The 19,296-nt window shown below is 49.0% G+C and overlaps 2 protein-coding genes across 5 annotated transcripts in view; one reads left to right on the forward strand and one right to left on the reverse strand.

Moving 5' to 3' along the window:
- Positions 1-1,000: 1,000 nt before the first annotated feature.
- Positions 1,001-8,311, forward strand: Fabp3 (fatty acid binding protein 3). Its single transcript, XM_059255051.1, has 4 exons — positions 1,001-1,155; positions 4,496-4,668; positions 6,826-6,927; positions 8,027-8,311. The coding sequence occupies exons 1-4, from the start codon at positions 1,083-1,085 to the stop codon at positions 8,078-8,080; spliced, it is 402 nt and encodes a 133-aa protein (XP_059111034.1). The 5' UTR covers positions 1,001-1,082; the 3' UTR covers positions 8,081-8,311.
- Positions 8,312-8,866: 555 nt separating this feature from the next.
- Positions 8,867-19,296, reverse strand: part of Zcchc17 (zinc finger CCHC-type containing 17) — a 50,573-nt gene continuing 40,143 nt past the window's right edge. For all 4 annotated transcript variants that reach the window (XM_059255047.1, XM_059255050.1, XM_059255048.1 and 1 more), the window contains one exon: positions 8,867-9,643. In XM_059255047.1, the coding sequence (XP_059111030.1) occupies positions 9,485-9,643 (159 nt within the window). In that variant the 3' untranslated portion in view covers positions 8,867-9,484. The remainder of the gene's footprint in view (positions 9,644-19,296) is intronic.

The raw sequence follows: 19,296 nt of genomic DNA on the forward strand, positions 1-19,296 counted from the left end.
GCAGCCTACAGTCATCACTAAAGAGGGTCTCATTTAATAAAGTGCTTTAAGGTGACAAGGCTAGTGGTAGAAATCAGGGGAAGAACTGATTTCTGCAGTTAAGGTGGCCGGGGCCAGAAGAACCACTTGAATAGACAGATTTCTGAAAGAGGTAAGCGCAGAAAGACCCCAGTGCAAGCTGAGAGGTCAGAAACGCCTGGAGAGCTCGCTGCCCCGGAGCTGGTGGGGAGCAGGACCGCCAAGGGAGAGGCGCCCGCAGGAGACATTCCGCAGGGAGGGGCAAGCACGTGTCGGGCTAGCACGAGGGAAGCAAGGTCACGATCGCCCAGTGCAGGTGAGGCACTGGGCAGCTCAGTCACCCTTGGTGTCCAGGGCGACTCCTTTCGGTTCGGCTGTGAGGAGTCCGCGGGCTCAGGGGTCACTAGACCATGCTTGCTGTCTGGGCTCCAATTCGCTTCTACTTATGGTGATTGCCCTCCGAGCCTCCGCGCCTCTCCTACAAGGAAGATGACCTAGGGCTGGTGAAATGGGTCATCAGATAAAGGCATTTGCTGCCAAGCCGGACGATCTCAGTTCGATACCCGGGACCCACACGGTGGAAGGAGAGACGTGACTCCCGCGAGTTACAACGTACCCTTCAATACGCGCGCCTATACACGCACACACACAATAAGTGTAAACCCACCACGAATTAAAAAAAAAAAAAAAAAAAAAAAAAAGGTAGCAGATAGCATAAGGTTCAGGCGGCGTTTTCCCAGCGTGGCACCAGCTCAAGAGCGAGTTTCCTTTCTGTGTGGCTGTAGGCGATGGGTGCTCTTCTTGGCTTTCGGGGAGCGCCCCGCAGCCAGGGCGGGGACAAGTTAGATGGCACGGGCAGGACCGCGGACGGCGCCGACGCAGGCACCGGGCGGTTTTGCGGGGGAAGGGCACCAGCTCCTTGCTGGAGTGCAAGCCCTGGCTTCCTATTTCGGGAGCAAGGGGTGTGGGCCACGCTCATCATGTGACGCGAGGGCTATTTAAAGAGACTCTCCGGCCGGGTGCTGCGGTTCTGAGTGCCTGCACGCCTCCTCTCTCACCACACCATGGCGGACGCCTTTGTCGGCACCTGGAAGCTAGTGGACAGCAAGAATTTTGATGACTACATGAAGTCACTCGGTGAGTGAACCGCGGCCGCCGGATCCCGGGTGCGGATGGCCCCCAAGCTGGTCCTAGCGCCGAGTTCCAGCTGGAGTGTCCCGTGCGCCTCCTTGCACACTCCCTGCCAGTCCAGGCTGGGAAAACCCGCGCGCGGAGGGTGGCGTGGGCTGGAGCATCTCGGCCTCCTGGGAGGGGACTGTCATGGTCCGAACCCTGGGGGGTGAGATTGCTGGGGAGAAGGCGCCCAGGGGAAGCAGCTGTGGCTGCAGAGGTCCAGGCTGGGAGGCGCTTTCTAGGAGCAAGCGAGGTCTGTGATCTGGAGGTGAGAGGGGAGTTGAGTAAAAGAGCAGAAGGCAAGAGGCTGGCGCAGGAGAAAGCAAACGGGAGCATGGGTGGTCTAGGAATTGAATCCCGAAAGGGAATAGAGCAGATGTGAGTGTACTGTAGGAGGAAATACCTAGGAGCCTCGAGGAAGACTAAGGGAAATCAGTGAGTTCGATCTGGGAAGAGGTGAAACAGACCTGAGCAGTCAGCCATGGTCCCTCCCCCTCCATGTTGGGGTAGAGAAGGTGCCCTCGTTCTCACTAGTGTGTGCAACCCGCTCCCCATCAGTATCTGAGATGCTGCTGGTAGGGCAGGGCAAGACTCTCCCACCACACATGGACTTTCCTACGGAACCAGTCTCCCACCTGTTCAGTGTCAGGGAGAGGGTGAAGAAAGCTGTTGTCTGCTATACAGCAGAGGGTGCCAGAAGCAAGGTCAAGAGCTGGGGCGGGGGCGGGGGGGCGGGGAGTGCGATTTGGGAATGGGGAATACTAAAGCTTCAGAGAACCTCATTGGTAAGGTCTGTGAAAATGGAGCCCCAGGACTTGCTTAGCTAGGAAAACAGCCCAGTGAATGCAAGCTGGTCATCTGAAGACTGAACTTAGAGCCTTGTGCATGCCAGGCAGGCTCTCTACCACTGAGTTACATCCCCCCCACACTCCCTTTTTACTTTGTGTGACAGGTTCTCATTAACTTACCCAGCTGGCCTCGAACTTGTAACCTGCTATCCCAGCCTTCTAAGTAGTTGAAAACCCAGAACCATCTAGAGTTCTTCCCACTTCAACATAGGCCTGGGAGTGGGAGATTACCTGCATGTGGTGCATGTGGTATGACCCACTCATCCAGGACTGGCCCTAGTCTTTCCTTTCTTGCCTTGGGCTTAGGTAAAGACCCTTCCTGTGAAGTCCCTGGCTATATCATCTTAGTCTACTAGGTTGGGATGGGGAAAACTGGGCTGTGTCATGGATGAGCTAGATCTATTCCTCCTTCTGAGGAAAGAAGGCTGGACTATGACATGTTGAGGGGTGTGTGTAGGTTCCTCTCACCTACTTCTGGATTGTCTCACAAAAATGCCCCACAAAGCATTTTTGTCACTTTGATTTGGGGGATGGAACCCAAGGCCTTGCACATGCTAAGCAAGCACCATGACTGCTGAGCCTCAGGCCCCAGCCTGAGCTCCCATCAGTACCTACCCAGAGAACCATGCATTCTCCAGGTCGGAAGCTGGGCTTGTCTTTGGAGACAGGGTCTCACTGTATCGCCCTGGATGTCCTTAGCGCCCTATGCAGACCAGGTCCTCTGGCCTCTGCCTCCCCAGCACTGGGGTTAGAAGCATGTATCCACACCCAGCGAGTTGGCTGTTCTTGATAGGGTAGGGAGTACTGATTGCCCAGGTTTAGTTCTGCCTTCCCAAGCCAAACTGCGAAGTCCTGAAACCAAGCTGCAGCTGCCTTTCCAACCTTCTTCTTTGCGTCAATGCTTGTTGTCTTCAGGCCACTGTGCTGGGGGTGTTGACAGAAACCAGGGTCTTCAGCAGGCTGAGCACCTGATAGTCCCAAGCTGCACCCTCGGCCCTAAGCAGCTTCTTCTGTTAGGGGACTGAGATTCCATTTAGCCTGGACATACAGAAAGGCTGAAGCCCAGTGAAGAGCACATTCACCCCAACTCTCAGCCAGTAACTGGCTTCACTAGCACCCGACTCCTGCGGGTGGGTCCTGGGAAAACAGCTGGTTCACTGCTGAGGTCCGACTCACTCAGACACCAGTAGGCAAAGCCTTATCCTACAGAACCAAAAGTTCTTAGAACAGAGCAGCCCAGCCTAGCATAAGTGACTGCAGGTACCAATGGTGGCTCTAAGACAGTTTGGGAATCAAGGTCACTAAACACTAATTTCTATTTATTTATTTTGCCTTTTTGAAACAGCGGCTCACTATAGCTCATGTTCTGGAGCTCTGCAGCCCAAGCTGGCCTTGAGTTCTTGGCATTTCTCCTGCTTCAGCCTCCCGAGCTGATTACAGGCAGGAGTCACCATGCTCAGCCTGTTTGACTTTGGATAAGACAGCACACCCTCTAGGCCTCATTTGTAAATTGCGAGTAATGAAACCTATTTTTAGGGCTGTTCCAAGCATTACTTGGCCACCCATGGAGAGCTTGCATGGTGTACACAGCTTCCAGCAAATACACACGGCCAGGGGGATATTTGGAGGTTCCATACCATATCCCTATATCTGGCTGCCTCCTGCCTCATTGCTGAGGACCGCTCAGCATGTGCTGGGACCAGGGGATAGGGAGTCAACAATGGAAGATTCCAAGGAAGCTACAATCCAAGGGGGTGAAGGCTTGACCTACCAGGTCTGTGTACGTCACCTGCTTGTGGACACTTGGGACCTTGCCTAGGACTCAGATCCAACGCTGTCAGGAGTCTCCCCAGGGACTTCAACTCAACCCCTAAGTCTGTAGGAGACAAAGCTCCTTTGTGCTTCTAACCAGGAGGCGCCGAAGCTGCAGTGTTACCACACATAGAGATGGCAGAGCACAGATGTCCCCTGTTTCAGGGTGGAAAACGGCAGACAACCCTTGTCCAGGGGACTGCAGAAGACTGTTGACTATTCCTTCTTTTTTCAGTCTGTGGTCTGAGTGTTCAGGAGGCCAGAGGCAGTGGGTGCTCCGCTCTGGAGCTGACACAGGGCTTAGTAGCTTCCGTCTGATTTGTGACTTTGGGTTTAAACTCCATGCAGTGTTTATATCTACAAAGGCTTGCAGGGACAGGAATGAGTGAGGGGCCGTCCATACCCCTTGATACCTCACTCTAATTTCTACTGTTGCTGACCTTCCTCCAACACTGACATTCCTTATGTTCCACATCAGTCCAATGGCTGCAGAGCTAAGGAAAAGACAGAATGAGAAAATGGCCACACAAAGACACCGGCCACTATGGTCCTCCTTCCCCATGCCTAGGCCCAAGACTCCTCTTTGAGCTTGTACAACTCCTCTCTACATCAGCTAATTCTCAACCATCCACCCCTACCCTTAGGTGTGGGCTTTGCCACCAGACAGGTGGCTAGCATGACCAAGCCTACCACAATCATTGAGAAAAACGGGGATACTATAGTCATAAAGACACACAGCACCTTCAAGAACACAGAGATCAGCTTTCAGCTGGGAGTGCCGTTCGACGAGGTAACAGCAGATGACAGGAAGGTCAAGGTGAGTCAGAAAAAAGGGATGGAGGGTACTGAGGTGTGGTGATATACTGTGTACCCTAATAAAATTTGCCTGAAGATCAGAGAACAGAACAAGCCACTAGATTAAACATAGAGGCCAGGCCAGGATTAAAGGCACACACCTTTAATCCTAGCACTCGGGAGGCAGAGATCTGTCTGGATCTCTGTTAGTTCAAAGCCACCCTGGACTACATGAGATTCACTCAGTCTAGGAGAGAAACAGAGTCAGGCAGTGGTGGCACATACCTTCAATCCTAGCATTAGGAAGGTTGAGACAGGAAGTGATGGCTGGGTGGAGAAAGGCATATATGGCGTGAGGAGACAGGAACTAAAGCCCTTTCCGGCTGGGGCTTTTCAGGCTGAGAAGTCCTAGAGGTTAGAGGTGGCTGTGGCTTGTTCCTTTGTCCCTTTGATTTTTCAGCGTTTACCCCAATATCTGGTTCTGGGCTTTTATTAAAAGACATTTTAGAATTCGTGATACAGTAGGGTAAGAGGCCAGCCCTCTCTTAGTTCCTTGGCTTTGTACCCCAAGGGGCAGGCTGTCATAGATTTAGATCAACAAGGTTCATAAAGCCTGCTCGGTGCTGGGATGCCCTGGGGGCTAAGTACAAGCTCTGGCCTATTTTCTTCTCATCTTCCTGGGCAGGATCTATCAGCTGCTACTGGAGTGGGCAGCAGAGCTAAGATGTTCTTCTGACCTTACACCTCCAGCCCCAGCTGGGTGACCTTGTACACCAAGGTATGCAGTAACTCCGAGGACTTCGGCAGCCATGGCTGTGACCCGAAGTGCTTTAGGAATGATGCCCAGAATCAGTGCCCTGTACTGAGGTCACCCAGGCGCTGTCAGAAGAGGCAGCTGAGCCCTCCTTACAGGTTTCCAGTACCACCAGCTGACAGCCAGAGCTATGCTCCAGGACATGCATTCACCAACATGAATGTTGTGGGTGTTTGCAGTCTCCAATATTTACTTCTGGGTGTGGGAGGGAGCACCTAACTCTAGTGTTGCTCAGTTACCTCACAGTGGTTATCTTGGCAGCTTGCACAAACCTCCCAGCACTGATCTAGACACAGAACTTAGGGTTGCTGACATCCAATCCATAGGTTGTGCCTATACCAGTACCCCCAGCATTATAACCCTGAAGTTGATCTCTTCAGCCGCTGCCCAGCAGTCTCCATAAAGAACAGGGTGGGTACTGGTCTTGCAGATGCAGAGGAGCTGAAGCCCAGCCCAGGACCACACAGCAGGCTAGCAGTGGCACCTGGGACAGTGCACTGAGATGACAATCAACTTTGGATGAGGGTGACTGCTTCACCACATGCTCTTAACTATATCCTTGAACTTGCCACCTTTTTATGGGACCACACCGCACATTAAATACAGCAGTGGCCTGCTGGGATGTTTAGGCCGAAACTTAACTGTTGAGTCGACAAAGCCAATGGGGAATGAAGATTCCATAAGGTGGAAATAGACAGCCCAGGAGATGAGTGATCAACTGCAGCCATCGCTTTTCTAGACTCCTACCCAACAGACCCTCCGTTCCCTAGTTCTGGCCTACAGCTCCCAAATTCCTAGAGAAGAGAGACCTGGGCAAACTGCCAAACACAAGCTAGCAGCTGATACAGGCCGGCAGCACCGAGGACCAAGTGGGCCCTGGAGCCAGAGCTGAAGAACACTCCAAGGACACCTGGTCCTGGGACCTTGCAATTGCTGCTCTGTTGCTGGTTGAGGGGATCATGTGATATAAACTAAAGGAAGGGAGGTCTAATTTTTCAATATATCTCAAGGGTCTTTTAGACACTGATGTGCACAAGAGTAGAAAGATCTTCAGGATTCTTCTTTGGGTAGTCTCAGAGAAAGGGATGGGCTTAAAGGGACCTGGAACGGTGCTCTGCCGAGCTACGCCTCAGCCTGAGCTCCTCTTGGAGGCTTGTGCCAAGGGCTGAGCTGCCGGCTGTACCCGCTGCCTGAGCTCTCACCGCCCATGGCGGCCAGAGCAGGAACCCGTACAGCTGTGTTGGAGGCGGGCTGCCTGAAGGCTCATCCTAGCACCGGTACTAGTTAGCACCAGTTAGGTTCCTGGTCTGTCTTGCCCTTCAGTTCTGGCTCTGGTCACAGCTTTGGTTCTACCTCTTCCCACAGTCGACAGTGACACTGGATGGGGGCAAACTGGTCCATGTCCAGAAGTGGGACGGACAAGAGACGACGCTCACAAGGGAGCTGTGTGATGGGAAACTCATCCTGGTAAGACGGGCAGGGGTGGTGCCTCACAGCAAGTGCCTTGTCTTCGTCAGTCCAGGTCCTCCCCTAGGGGACAGAGGAACTGGACAAGCGAGGCAGGATGGGGATTCATACGAGTCTTGGTTCAAGTATCAGCCTAAAGGCTGCCTGACTCTGGACATGTCACCTTCGTAACACCAACCTTGAGGGCTGCTGGGAAGACTGTATTCATAGCCAAAAGCACCACCCAAGTGGGAAGAATGCAGCAGGTGCCCATGAAAGCTTCCTCCTGTTTGTTGTCCCCCAGGAAGGAGGAGAAAGCAAGGCCAGTTGGTCCCAGGCTCTCCAGGAGCAGCTGCCACTCCATCCTCTCCTGGGTAGGAAGGCAGACATCTGCAGGAGCAGGCTTGTGCCTGGTGGGCACTGCTATGGTTTCCTGTTTCTGGCTTCTTGTAAATACCTATGGCCTAGATAGGGGTACAACCAGGCCTGCAGATCTGCTTTGGGACAAGTTTAAGAGTTCACCAGGAGAATGGAACCCTGTAGCACTGCACCTGTACCAGAAGCATGGAGAGCAATGTCAGCATCGCCAACCTCACCTGGCTCAGCGGAACCTGCTAATTGCATCTCATAGTCACAGGAGACTGGGGTCCCCACTGAGTTAGGAGTGAGGTGCCTAGCTTTGGTAGGGAGGGAACAAACAGGACCATATTCACTGGGCAGTTAGACTAAGGTGACCATGGCTTGGCTCTCTGTGACACAATAATGGATGGTTATGAGAGGGAGAAAAAGTTGGCAGATTAGTGGTTTTCTCAAGACTCTGGATGTTTTTATTCATGTTTGCCTACTATGTGCCAGGTACCACCTTAGTGAGCAAGCGCTAAACACAAAAGAAAGAGGAACAGGAATGTGCTAGATCTTGACCAATTTATATCTTCTTTCAAGGGCCCATTTTCCCAAAAATCTTTAAGATGGGAATTATAACACCTATCTTAAAAGATTGGTATCAGAAGAAAAAAGTCAAGTTCCTGGCACATAGTAGGTATTCAAGGGCTGATCAGGAGGAAGGGTAGGGAGCACTCCCGCTTGTACTCTGCCCGTCTGACCCTGTCCTTCCTTCCAGACACTCACCCATGGCAGTGTGGTGAGCACCCGAACTTACGAGAAGGAGGCGTGACGCTGCTGCGCTGTGGCTGACTGTTCCTCTGCCGACCGGCTACCCTCGACTCAGCACCACGTGCCTCATTTTTTCCCTCTGGTGTTTTGTATAAATACACTTTGGTTGGGATGCTTCTGGAGATGGGGCACCAGCCCGAATCCCAGTTCCCATTGTGTATGGTTTTATTTTTTAAAACTCTATCCACAGGGTGCTCTGAGGTCAATAAAGCAGAGCCAAGGGTGCCCAGTTGCTTTTGCCTTTGCTCCTCCTTTCCTGTGTGTCCTGGGCCAAAGTGACACACCTGGGAAGGGACAGCCTGTAGGCCACCTGGGAAGCAGTGCTGGTGAGGAGCCCAGGTGGACAGTCTCTGCCGCCGCCATGCTATGTCTTTACCCTGGCCCGCCATGGTCAGATGAGCTAGGTGTCCCTGAGTGACTACTTCACACCCACTCTGCACAGAACACTCCTGGATTGGCTCTATGGTTGCTGTGGTCACCCTCCTGGAATACAGGCTCAGGACAGGGTCCAGGGACCACTGTGGTGGGAGGCGACTGCCAAGTTCCCATTCGTGCCCCAGAGAGCCCCCAAGGTTATAGTCTTACTGGGTTTTCTAATTAGCCCAGGGAAAGAGGTCTTCACTATGGAAGAGAGGGCTTTTGAGTGATCTTAAGAAAGCTGTGACTTGCTAGTGACCTTGGCTTTGTGCCTCAGCTTGGCCTCTTTCCAGAGTCTTGGATAACATAGTAAGTGTTTTCTGTGAAAAGTTACCCAGGAAGGATTATAGGAACAAGGCCTTCCGGAAAGTTTAAAACCAAACACATTTCCATTTATGCCAGGAATTTAAGCAGAGACCTGCAATGGAACAGTCCCTCACATAGTGATACAGAAGGCAGAGCAATGACCTTGGCTTCAGATCTCAGGCTCAGCAGTCACTGCAAAGACTGTTCTCCGCACACTTTGAGCACAGGCCCAGGTTGAGGGAATGAACAATACTTCTCCCGCCTGCCTCCAATAGAGGCTGCAGAGTCTACCCACAACTGGTCCCAGACAGCAGGCAGGCAGAGGCTGCTCGCTTTGCTCTCCCACCACAGCCAGGCTCACCTCCACAGTAGCACCTGTGGCTCTAGCCTGGACTCCTGCAAAGGGATCCAGCTCTGGCAGTGGCAGCCGGGGGTGGTACTAGAACCTTCTGCCAAATAAGGAAATTGTGTACATGAATGCAATGGCTGTGGGGGTCACTTGCAAAGGGATCAGAAGCAATAAGGAAAAAACATTTTGGGAGCTGCCCTCTAGCTTCTCAAGCTGCTTGCTACACGAGGAGAAGCCATCTGAGCCCACAGAGACAAAGTCAGTGGGGTGGGAGGCCATATTCTCACTACTGAGTCTTTCCAGGAGCCAGGGCTGCCACAGCCCATCCCACCCTCATTCTTTATGCTTCTTGTGTTTCTTCTTCTTCTTTTTCTTCTTTGTAGCCTTGCTGTCCTTTGATGCATGCCTTGCCTTCTTGCCCATATCACTCTCAGAATCGGAGCTGTCACAGTCAGACGACTTCCTGTCTCTGTGTTTCTTTTTCTTCTTCTCCTAAAAGGGAAATGTATCTCCTTTAATATCAAAACCACAGCAGGTGACCAACAGGTGCATCTGGGAAGTGGGAGCAGGAAGACGGGTTCAAGGTCAGGCAGAACTTCATAAGACACCGCAAAAAAGCCAGGCAGTGCTAGTGCACCAAACAGATCTCTTGAGTTCAAGGCCAGCCTGGTCTACAAAGTGAGATCCAGGACAGGCACCAAAACTACACAGAGAAACCCTGCCTCAAAAAACCAAAACCAAAAATACCGTGAAAAAAGAAACCTGGACAAAGAGGCACACGTCTATAACCCCAGTGCTACAGGGGCAGATTTGGGAGGGTATACCCAATGAGCTCCAGACCGGCTAGGCTATAAAAGGCAGAAAAACCCCAAATGAGAAGTGGGGGGTGGGAGAGAACTATGACACACACTTGTAGATTTTATCAACTGTGTTGAAAGTGTGCTGATATGATACAACATAGACATGCTACCATGTTTACACACACACACACACACACACACACACACACACACACACATTTAATACCCAGGAGACTCCTGGAGCTAGAGTTAGTTGCAGGTGATTCTGAGACACCCAGTGGGTTCTGGGAACTGAACTCCAGCAGCACATGTGCTTTTAATCACAAGGCATCCCTCCAGCCCAATGCTTCTTTTTAAAAAACAAGCATCTACTCTTTTTTTGCTTGTTTTTTTCGAGACAGGGTTTCTCTGTGTAGCCCTGGCTGACTGTCCTGGAACAGACAGGCTGTCCAGACTAGGCTGGCCTTGAACTCAGAGATCCACCTGCCTCTGCCTCCTGAGTGCTGGGATTAAAGGTGTGCACCACCACTGCTTGGCTCTCAGTGAGTTCTTAGCTAGCCTGGTCTACACAGTTCCAGGACAGCCAGGGCTATGTAGAGAGACCCCATTTCAAAATGAATAAATACAAATAATAGATAAATAAGTTTAGGTCAATCTTTCCAAGAGCCAAAGCGACAGGAAGAACAAGTATTTGGAGTGGGAGGTTTGAAGCAGGGTCTCATGCAGTCCTGTTCCATCCCTGGACTCCTGATCTTCCTGCCTTAGCTTCCAGAGTGCTGGAATTGCGGCAGTGTACTACTTTGTCAGCTTTTGCATTCTTTGGAGGAAATACACACACCAGGCCTTTATTCTGTCATTTTTATGTCACTTATATGTGTGTGCACATGCACTCCATGGACCACGAGTGGCAGTCAGAGGATGACATTCAAGAGTCCGTTCCCTTCCAACTGGGAATCCAAGTCACGTCTCAGGCTGGCAGCTGCCTTCCTTTGTCCACTGAGCAACACCACTGGCCTCTCTACAATCATTTTCATAAAAACAACTCCACAGGCAAGCTTACTCTACAGGGCATGGCACGGGAGGTCCAGAACCCAGAGGGGTGAGGCACGGCCACAGAGGATGGGGGAATAGTCCTGATCCCCTGGTGGCTGCCAGAACGGAGACCCACTGTGATTCAAACTTGCCCCTTCCCCTAGGGCAGCCCCACTGACGTGCTGGCAGCGGAAATAGATGGCCTCTCTTACCCCTAAAGAGCAATAATCGGCCGGGCGGTGGTGGCGCACGCCTTTAATCCCAGCACTCGGGAGGCAGAGCCAGGCGGATCTCTGTGAGTTCAAGGCCAGCCTGGGCTACCAAGTGAGTTCCAGGAGAGGCGCAAAGCTACACAGAGAAACCCTGTCTCGAAAAACAAAAAAACCAAAACAAACAAACAAACAAACAAACAAAAAACAAAAAACAAAAAAAGAGCAATAATCATCTTGAGCTCCATGCAGTGTGAAGGAGCTTTGGGAGGGAGCATGGTCAGAGGAAGAGAAAATACTATTTCCTAACATGACTTTTCCTCACACTCACACAAAGAAAGGGCAAGTGCTGTGAGAAGGATCGGAATGTGCCAGAAAGTGTTTTAAGGTAAACCAACAGTTCATGGCTTTGCAAATGGAACTTTCTCTTTTTTCACCAGGGGTGGTCCTAAAGTTAGACACCCCTGCATACAACCATGTCACTAAAGCTTACAGCACAAACCCAGAGTTGGAAGGTTAGTTCCTACACTTCTGGGGGGCGTGACCTGGGTGGTTCTTCAGCACCGTGTAAGCTGCCTCCTTGAGTTTAAAAATCTACATTGCCTCAGCAAAATTCCCCAAAGAAGGAGACTACAGGAAGAGGGAGGGAGGCCCGACAAGTGAGGTTCCTGCTCCTGTAGGCTTTTTAGCCAGCATCCTGCAAGCCTGGGTGACCCACCAGGTGCTACAAGCTGCCTTGTGGCGGAAAGAACAGCGAGCCGGTGTCTGTGACACAGACCTACCCCAAGTTCTACTTACTACTCTGCAGCCTTGACAAGTCATCTCACCTCACTGATGTCTAGCTGCTGCAGATGGAAAACAGATAAGAATAGCATCCATGTCACACGGCTGTGATGATTCAATGAAATAGTATCCATGGCGTGGAGAAGCTGGAGGACTGTCCCAGACTATAGGGATAGGGTTGAAATCTGCGTGTAGATGATGGGAAGGAAGTAGCTCCTAAGCAGGGCATGGCCCCCTTCCATGGACATGACAGGAGGCCTCACAGTATGGTGGTCAGAACAGCAACCTTAGAATAAGACAATTACATTCCGGCTCTGCCACCTGAGTCACCCTGTGTGTCACTGGGACCAAGGACTTGTTTAAATAGTACTTACTTTGAAAGAGGCTATGAGGGTAAGTTCTCAGCCTGACACATTACAGGCATCCTGCAATACCTAACAGCTCCCCTTACACCAGTGCTGGGAACTGAGCCCACAACCTTGTACATACCAGGCAAGCGCTTTACCATGGACTATGGCACCACCAACTACAAATACTGTCTCTTATTTCAGTAACTCCCAGGGTCTTCTCACAGTCTCAGCAAATAAGTAGAACGAACAAGTTAAGGGGTTTTCAATAACTCACAGAGATCCACCTGCCTCTGCCTCCCGAGTGCTGGAATAAAGGTGTGCACCACCACCAGGCTCAAACTAAAACCTGGAAGGCTTCTCTAGTGTGTCACTGCAGATCTTTCAGTTACACTCCTGATGCCATCTTTACCATTCCCTTTCCTGCTGTGGGATGGTCTGTATGTCAAATTGCTCTGATTGGTCAATAAATAAAACACTGATTGGCCAGTGGCCAGGCAGGAAGTAGGCGGGACAAGGAGAGAGGAGAATTCTGGGAAATGGAAGGCTGAGTGAAGGAGACACTGCCAGCTTCTGCCATGACAAGCAGCACGTGAAGACGGCGGTAAGCCACAAGCCACGTGGCAAGGTATAGATTTATAGAAATGGATTAATTTAAGATGTAAGAACTAGATAGCTAGAAGCCTGAGCCACTAGGCCAAACAGTTTAAATAATATAAGCGTCTGTGTGTTTATTTTATAAGTGGGCTGTCAGACTGCCGGGGCTTGGTGGGACCTGGAGAAAAGCTCTCCAGCTACACTTTCCTACCTTACATCCAGTCTCTCAACGGATTCTGTCCACTCTGCCTTCAGAGTCCACCCATCAGCTCCTTCCTCATCATCTCTACAACTGTCACTCTAGCACGAGCCCAGTGGCCTCTCATCTGGATTAGCAGCGTCTGCCCACCTGCCCGCTTCTAGCCTTACTTTCTGACCAGCCAGTTTCCGTATAGGAGCCAGAACAATCTTCTTAAAAAGGAAGGCAGAGGTAGGTGGATCTCTGTGAGTTCGAGGCCAGGCTGGTGTAAAGAGTGAGCTCTAGGTCAGCCAAAGCTAGTGAGACCCTGTCTCAAAAATGTCAGAGCATGTCATTGCTCTGCTGAAAAGCTCTACTTAAGTAAAGCTGAAGTCCTTACAACCAGGGCCCTCCCTGGTCTCTACACATCCTCCCCTTCCACTCTTTTATTCTACCCACACTGGCCTCCTCACTGCTCCTGAAGTGTGCCAACTCACTGCCAGCACCCAGCTACTGCACCGCTGAAGCCCTCTTTCCACTCAGCTAGGTCATTTGCTTCCCCACTTCAGATAAATGTACTTATCCAAATAATACAATTTTTTTTTCCTGAGACAGGACCTTGCTATATGCAAACCAGGCAGGCTTGGAATCCCCCTGCCTCAGCTTCTCACATGGCTTCAATGATAGTTCACAAGAGTGGCTAACCCACATAGCACCCTATCTAAAATGCCAAGACAGGGTTGGGGTGCAGCTCAGCGGCAGAGACTTGCTTACCATGCACAAGGTGCTGAGTTCAACCCCAACACCACAAAACAAACACTCCAGACTGTTTTCTCCATGGTGTTTGCACTACTTGATATATTAATGTCATACAGTATTTGTTTACCAGGTCCTTGTCTATCACCACCATTAGGTCACAATGCATTTTCTTCATTTTGTACCTCGGTGACTAGACTAGAGGTACATGTGACAGAGCTCCATTCGTGCACGAAGCTGAAGTCCAGTGTGTGTGTGAGGGGAACAGTGGAAGATGATATTTTATCACAGAAGTGGAAATACAATATCTGGGTGCAGTGGCTCCACTTGTAATCTCAGTATCTGGTATATAGAGACAGGAAGACCAAGCATTTAAGATCACCCTCCGCTACACAGTGAGCTGGAGGCCAAACTGTGTCTCAAAAAGGACACACACACACACACACACACACACACACACACACACACACACAAAGGGGGGCACTCAACAGGTAAAGCACTTGATGTACAAACCTGGGGACCTGAGTCCAATCCCCAGAACCCCAGAAAAGTGGAAGTAGAGAACTGGCGCCATGAAGTCTTCTGACCTCTAAACGTGTACGGTAGTACATGCATGCCAGCACTCACACATCACACACCATACATCCATCGAAATAATACATTAACAAAACAAAACAAAACAAGAATCTGAAGCATCAGTGGCTCTGGGCAGACTACACTGGGCAGCTCTGTGCTGGCAGACCTGGTAGTCTGTTCTAGATGAGCACCAGAAGTTCCCTAGGTAGTAGGATAGTGTGGCCAAAGTTGTCCCTATTTCTCATTCTTCTGTAAATGGTACAGGAGACAGCAATCACATTATTTAAATCAAAGGAAAAATTACATTGGACTTTACTCTAATTAGTAGACAGCCTGGTCCCTAAGGTATGTGTTTCCTCACAATTTGGCACTAATTTAGAAAGATCCATGATGATCTATAAGTCAAAGAGGATAGCGATCTCAGACCACAGATTGAGAGGAGGTTATCCAAAGAAGGTTCAGTAGGTATAAAGTATTCCAAACCTATGGTGGAAAGAGAACCAACTCCCAAAAGATGTCCTCTGACATACAAACACACACTCATACACCATGGCATGTGTGCACCCCCCCACACACACACAAAAAAAAAAATGATGAATTAAATTAGAATTTTAAAAAAGGATTATCCATGGGTTCACCATAAAAAACTAGTTCCTATTTTACCATTTCATAACCATTTCCATTTATGACTGTTCTCCTCGTGTTCTAATTACAGTCTAGCAAAGAGTTACAGTTTTCAGATACGAGGACAGACACTGCCATGTTCTGTCCTGAATACACTGACTGGATACAAAGCTAAACCAATACACAATGGCTGTGTGGGTAAGGACAAGAGTTCAATGCACGTATGCTCAGTGAAAAGGGGTAGGCGGGTCCTCCCCTTGAGATGGTTAATATTCCCCAACAGCAGCAGCAAGTAAATATCCATCCCTCTCTAAACTGAGTGAAGGAATCCAAGGAGAAATATGGGGTCTAGCTCCCCAGAATCAGAGGATGCCTGTTATATGGCAGATATTTATTGTTGTAACACGCGACATCGACATCTTTACTCCCCACCGTTTCCTAGTTCCTCCACTTTGCCGGGCATCCCGTCTCATAGGCCTAGTGTTAAATATGTTCTCCCAGAATACAGAAGCCAGACACTGAAGCAGACTTGAGAAGAAACAGGCAAGGTCCAACAGCTTCTGGCTTGGACTCTGGCTGCAGTCCAGAGTGGGCTTGACTCCACTGCTTCTCCTGTCCTTTGAGAGCCAGTGACCTCCTTGGGATGAGTTCTCTCCTCTATTACCATACATACCTTGGCTGGTTATCCCTCTCCTTAAGCAATTAGCTGATTGAGTGTTGTGACCTTTAGTTCATGTGAGATGCCTACCACACATAATCATTCCTCTTTTTTTTTTTTTTTTTTTTTTGGAGCTGAGGACCAAACCCAGGGCCTTGCACTTGCTAGGCAAGCGCTCTACCACTGAGCTAAATCCCCAACCACATAATCATTCCTGTTACCTACTCATCAATTTGACAGTGTGGATGGCTGAACACACGCCCTTCAGATCAATCTATTCAGTTCTGCATGCAGCCCCTGAACTATGAGTACTAGAGTAGTGTCCAAGTCAACAGACATAGACCCTCAAAGTCCATTTCTTACTGGAAAGGAAAGGTCATCTGCTATGGGAATCCAAGCTATGGAGAGGCTGTGATGGTGGCACTCAGGAGGTGAGGCAGGAGGATGGTAAAGTCAAGGCCAGCCTTGATACCCAGTCTCCAGGAGGAGGAGACAAAGGAAAGAGGAAAAGAGATTAGAGGGTAGAAAAACAGAGAGGAGGACTCCTGGAACTTGGGAGACCTGAACCTGATTTACACTATGTACAGAAATAAATCAACAGGCAACATTATAAGCTAAAGGCCTCTGGTTACAAAACAAAAACTGGGCTGGCTCAGTGGGTAAAGGTGCTTGCTTCCAGCCCTGATGGCCTGAGTTTGGTATCTGAGATCTACATGATAGAGGAAGAGAACAGACTTCTGCAAGTTGTCCTCTGACCTCCACTAGAGCAAGACATGACTTGTCATCCCTCCCAAAAAAATAAAGGAATAATTCATTTTAAAATAATTTTTTTAAGAAGCGGCTAAGCTTTATCTTTAATCCCAGCACTCAGGAGGCAGAGGAGGTAGATCTCTGTCAGGCCAACCAGGGATGCACAGTGAAACCCTGTCTCAAAAAAACCAACCAACCAACCAAACAAACAAACGAAAAAATAAAACAAAACAAAACAAAAAAAAACCCAAGGGCTGGAGAGATGACTCAATCGTTAAGAGCAGTGGTTTTTCTTCCAGAGAACTTAGGTTCAATTCCCAATACCTACATAGTAGCTCACACTTGTCTGTCAGTTCCAGGGCTTCTAAAACCCTCACACAAACATACATGCAGGCAAAACACCAATGAATATAAAATAAAAAATAAATTATATATTAAAAAAGAAAACAAAACAAAAACAACTAAAACCAACCAAACAAATATATATGCAGGCAAACACTGATACACATAAAAATAAATCTTTAACAAACACACACACACTCACACACACCAAAACCAAACCAAAACAAAGCAAAAAAACCAACTGGCTAAAGGTGACCTTAGTATCTTGTTATATCAAGTGACTAACACTCTTCTGGACACATGGGAGGGAGGCAGAAGCAATATAATTTTAAGACACTTAGAATATGCCCTCTCCAGGCACAATTCCAATGCCAAGAGCTTTCAGGAGGTCAACAGTAGGATCACCAGTCCATGGCTAGCCTGGGGTACAAGCAGTCAGCCAGGGAGGAGGAGGAGGAGGAGGAAGGGGAGGAGGAGGAGGAGGAGGAGGAGTAGTCATAGTAGTAGTAGAGAACTTTTAACAGGACCTAGGAACTAAGTGAATGCGAGATAGAGAATAAAGTAAAGGCATGTGGCTTCTCTCTTAAGAGGACAATATTGCTAAAACAAGGTACATAAACAGAAGGGCAGAAACAAGGGTGGTATGTGTATGTGTGTTGTCAAAGAGCTCATAAAAGATTATGGGGTGTAGCAGTTAAGAGATGGTTCATTGGTTAAGAGTACTGGCAACTCTAATAGAGGACCCAGGTTCAATTCCCAGCATCTACACAGCAGCTCACAAACATCTGTAACTACAGTTCCAGGGGATCTGACTCCCTCTCTGGCCTCGGCTGGCACCAGGCACACACAGTACACAGACATACATGCAGGCACAACACCCATAGACAATAAATAATAAAACAAATAACAACAACCCCCTAGAGATCAGAGATTACGGTAGTGTATTTAGGAGTGTTGGAGCTAGGTGTTGTGGTGAAGAAGCACTCCAGAGGTGAAGGCAGGCGGATCAGTTGTTCAAAGTCAGCCTGGACTACATAAAGAGTTCGAGCTCAGTCTGAGCTATGAGATTATGTCTCCAAAAGAGTCAGTATCAATTAGGAACTGACTTGTCATCACTTTCTATTTTGAGGAGCTGGGCATCACCCCACAGGGAACATTGCCAAAGATCACAACAATCCCACTCTGCAAATGAAAGAACTGTGGTTAGTTTAAACTTACCTAGCCAGTCACAAGTTCCCAAGGACCTCAAACTAGGTTTGAAAGACTCAAGCCGAAGTTTAAAGAACTAGGGAGGCCCCAGGTCAGGGATATGGAGAGAATGTACAAGTTAGTGACTTTCATGCTACTTGGCTAATTCTTCTAATGCGTAACAGACCCTTTTCCTTACCTACAAAATGAAAATAATCCTTCACTGTGATGATGCCACTGAGGGAATAGATTACACCAGAGCCTTTCACCCCTAAAGCTTGCAATGCCTGACACAAAATGACCACTCAACACATTTTTAAAAGCTGGGCATGGTGGTTCACACCTGCAACCCTAGCACTCAGGAGGCTGAGGCAAAAGGATCATTGAAAGTTCAAAGCCAGCTGGGGCTACAGTGTGAAACTCAATCTTAAAAAACACCAAAATCTGGGTATGGTGGTGCACATCTATAATCCCAGCACTCAGAAGGCAGAGGCAGGTGGATCTCTGGTGAGTTTGAGGACAGCCTAATCTACAGAGTTCCAGGACAGCCAGGGCTACATAGTGAGAAATCCTGTTCTCCCCCACCCCCAAAAACCACCATAACAGAAAACAAAACCAACAAAACAAAACAAATATCCTACAAGTTAGGGAAACAACTATTGGCTGACCAAACTCCAGCACAGTTCTTGACTTCTCTGCATAGCATGTTATAAATCTCTTTTCCTTCTGTACCACAAAAATCTGCTGTGTGAATCACTGTGCTCTAAGCAGTAAAAGAGGGTAACTCTAGCAGACAGGGGTCTTCTCCACTGATGGGAACAGGAAGTACTTCCTGGAAGACAATTTGATAAATCTAGCAAGAGTCTTAAAGTCTTCCTTTTATTTATTTTATTTAGTGAGTTATTTTGCCTACATGTGTTTATGTGCACCACATGCATGGTTGTTGCCCATGAAGGTTAAAAAAAAAAAAAAGGCATCAGATCCCCTAGAACTAGAGTTATGAATGGCTGTGAACCACCATGCAGGCTCTGGGAATCAAACCCAGGTCCTCTGCAGGAGCACTAAGTGCTCTTAGCCACTGAGCCATTTCTCCAGCCCCCGGAGCCCTGAAGTCTTAACTCAGCATCTTTGTTTTCTTTTGTTTGTTTCTTTTCTTTTTTTCTTTTGAGACAGGGTCTCTATGTAGCCCTGCTTTTCTAGAACTCTTTATGTACGTACACCAAGTCAGCTTCTAACTCACAGAGATCCACCAGGCTTCCTCCCACCAAGACAGAGTCATAGTCTACAGCCCCCAAATGTCTGTAA

Source organism: Peromyscus eremicus, chromosome 2 (genome assembly GCF_949786415.1).
Source record: "Peromyscus eremicus chromosome 2, PerEre_H2_v1, whole genome shotgun sequence".
Lineage (NCBI taxonomy): Eukaryota > Metazoa > Chordata > Mammalia > Rodentia > Cricetidae > Peromyscus > Peromyscus eremicus.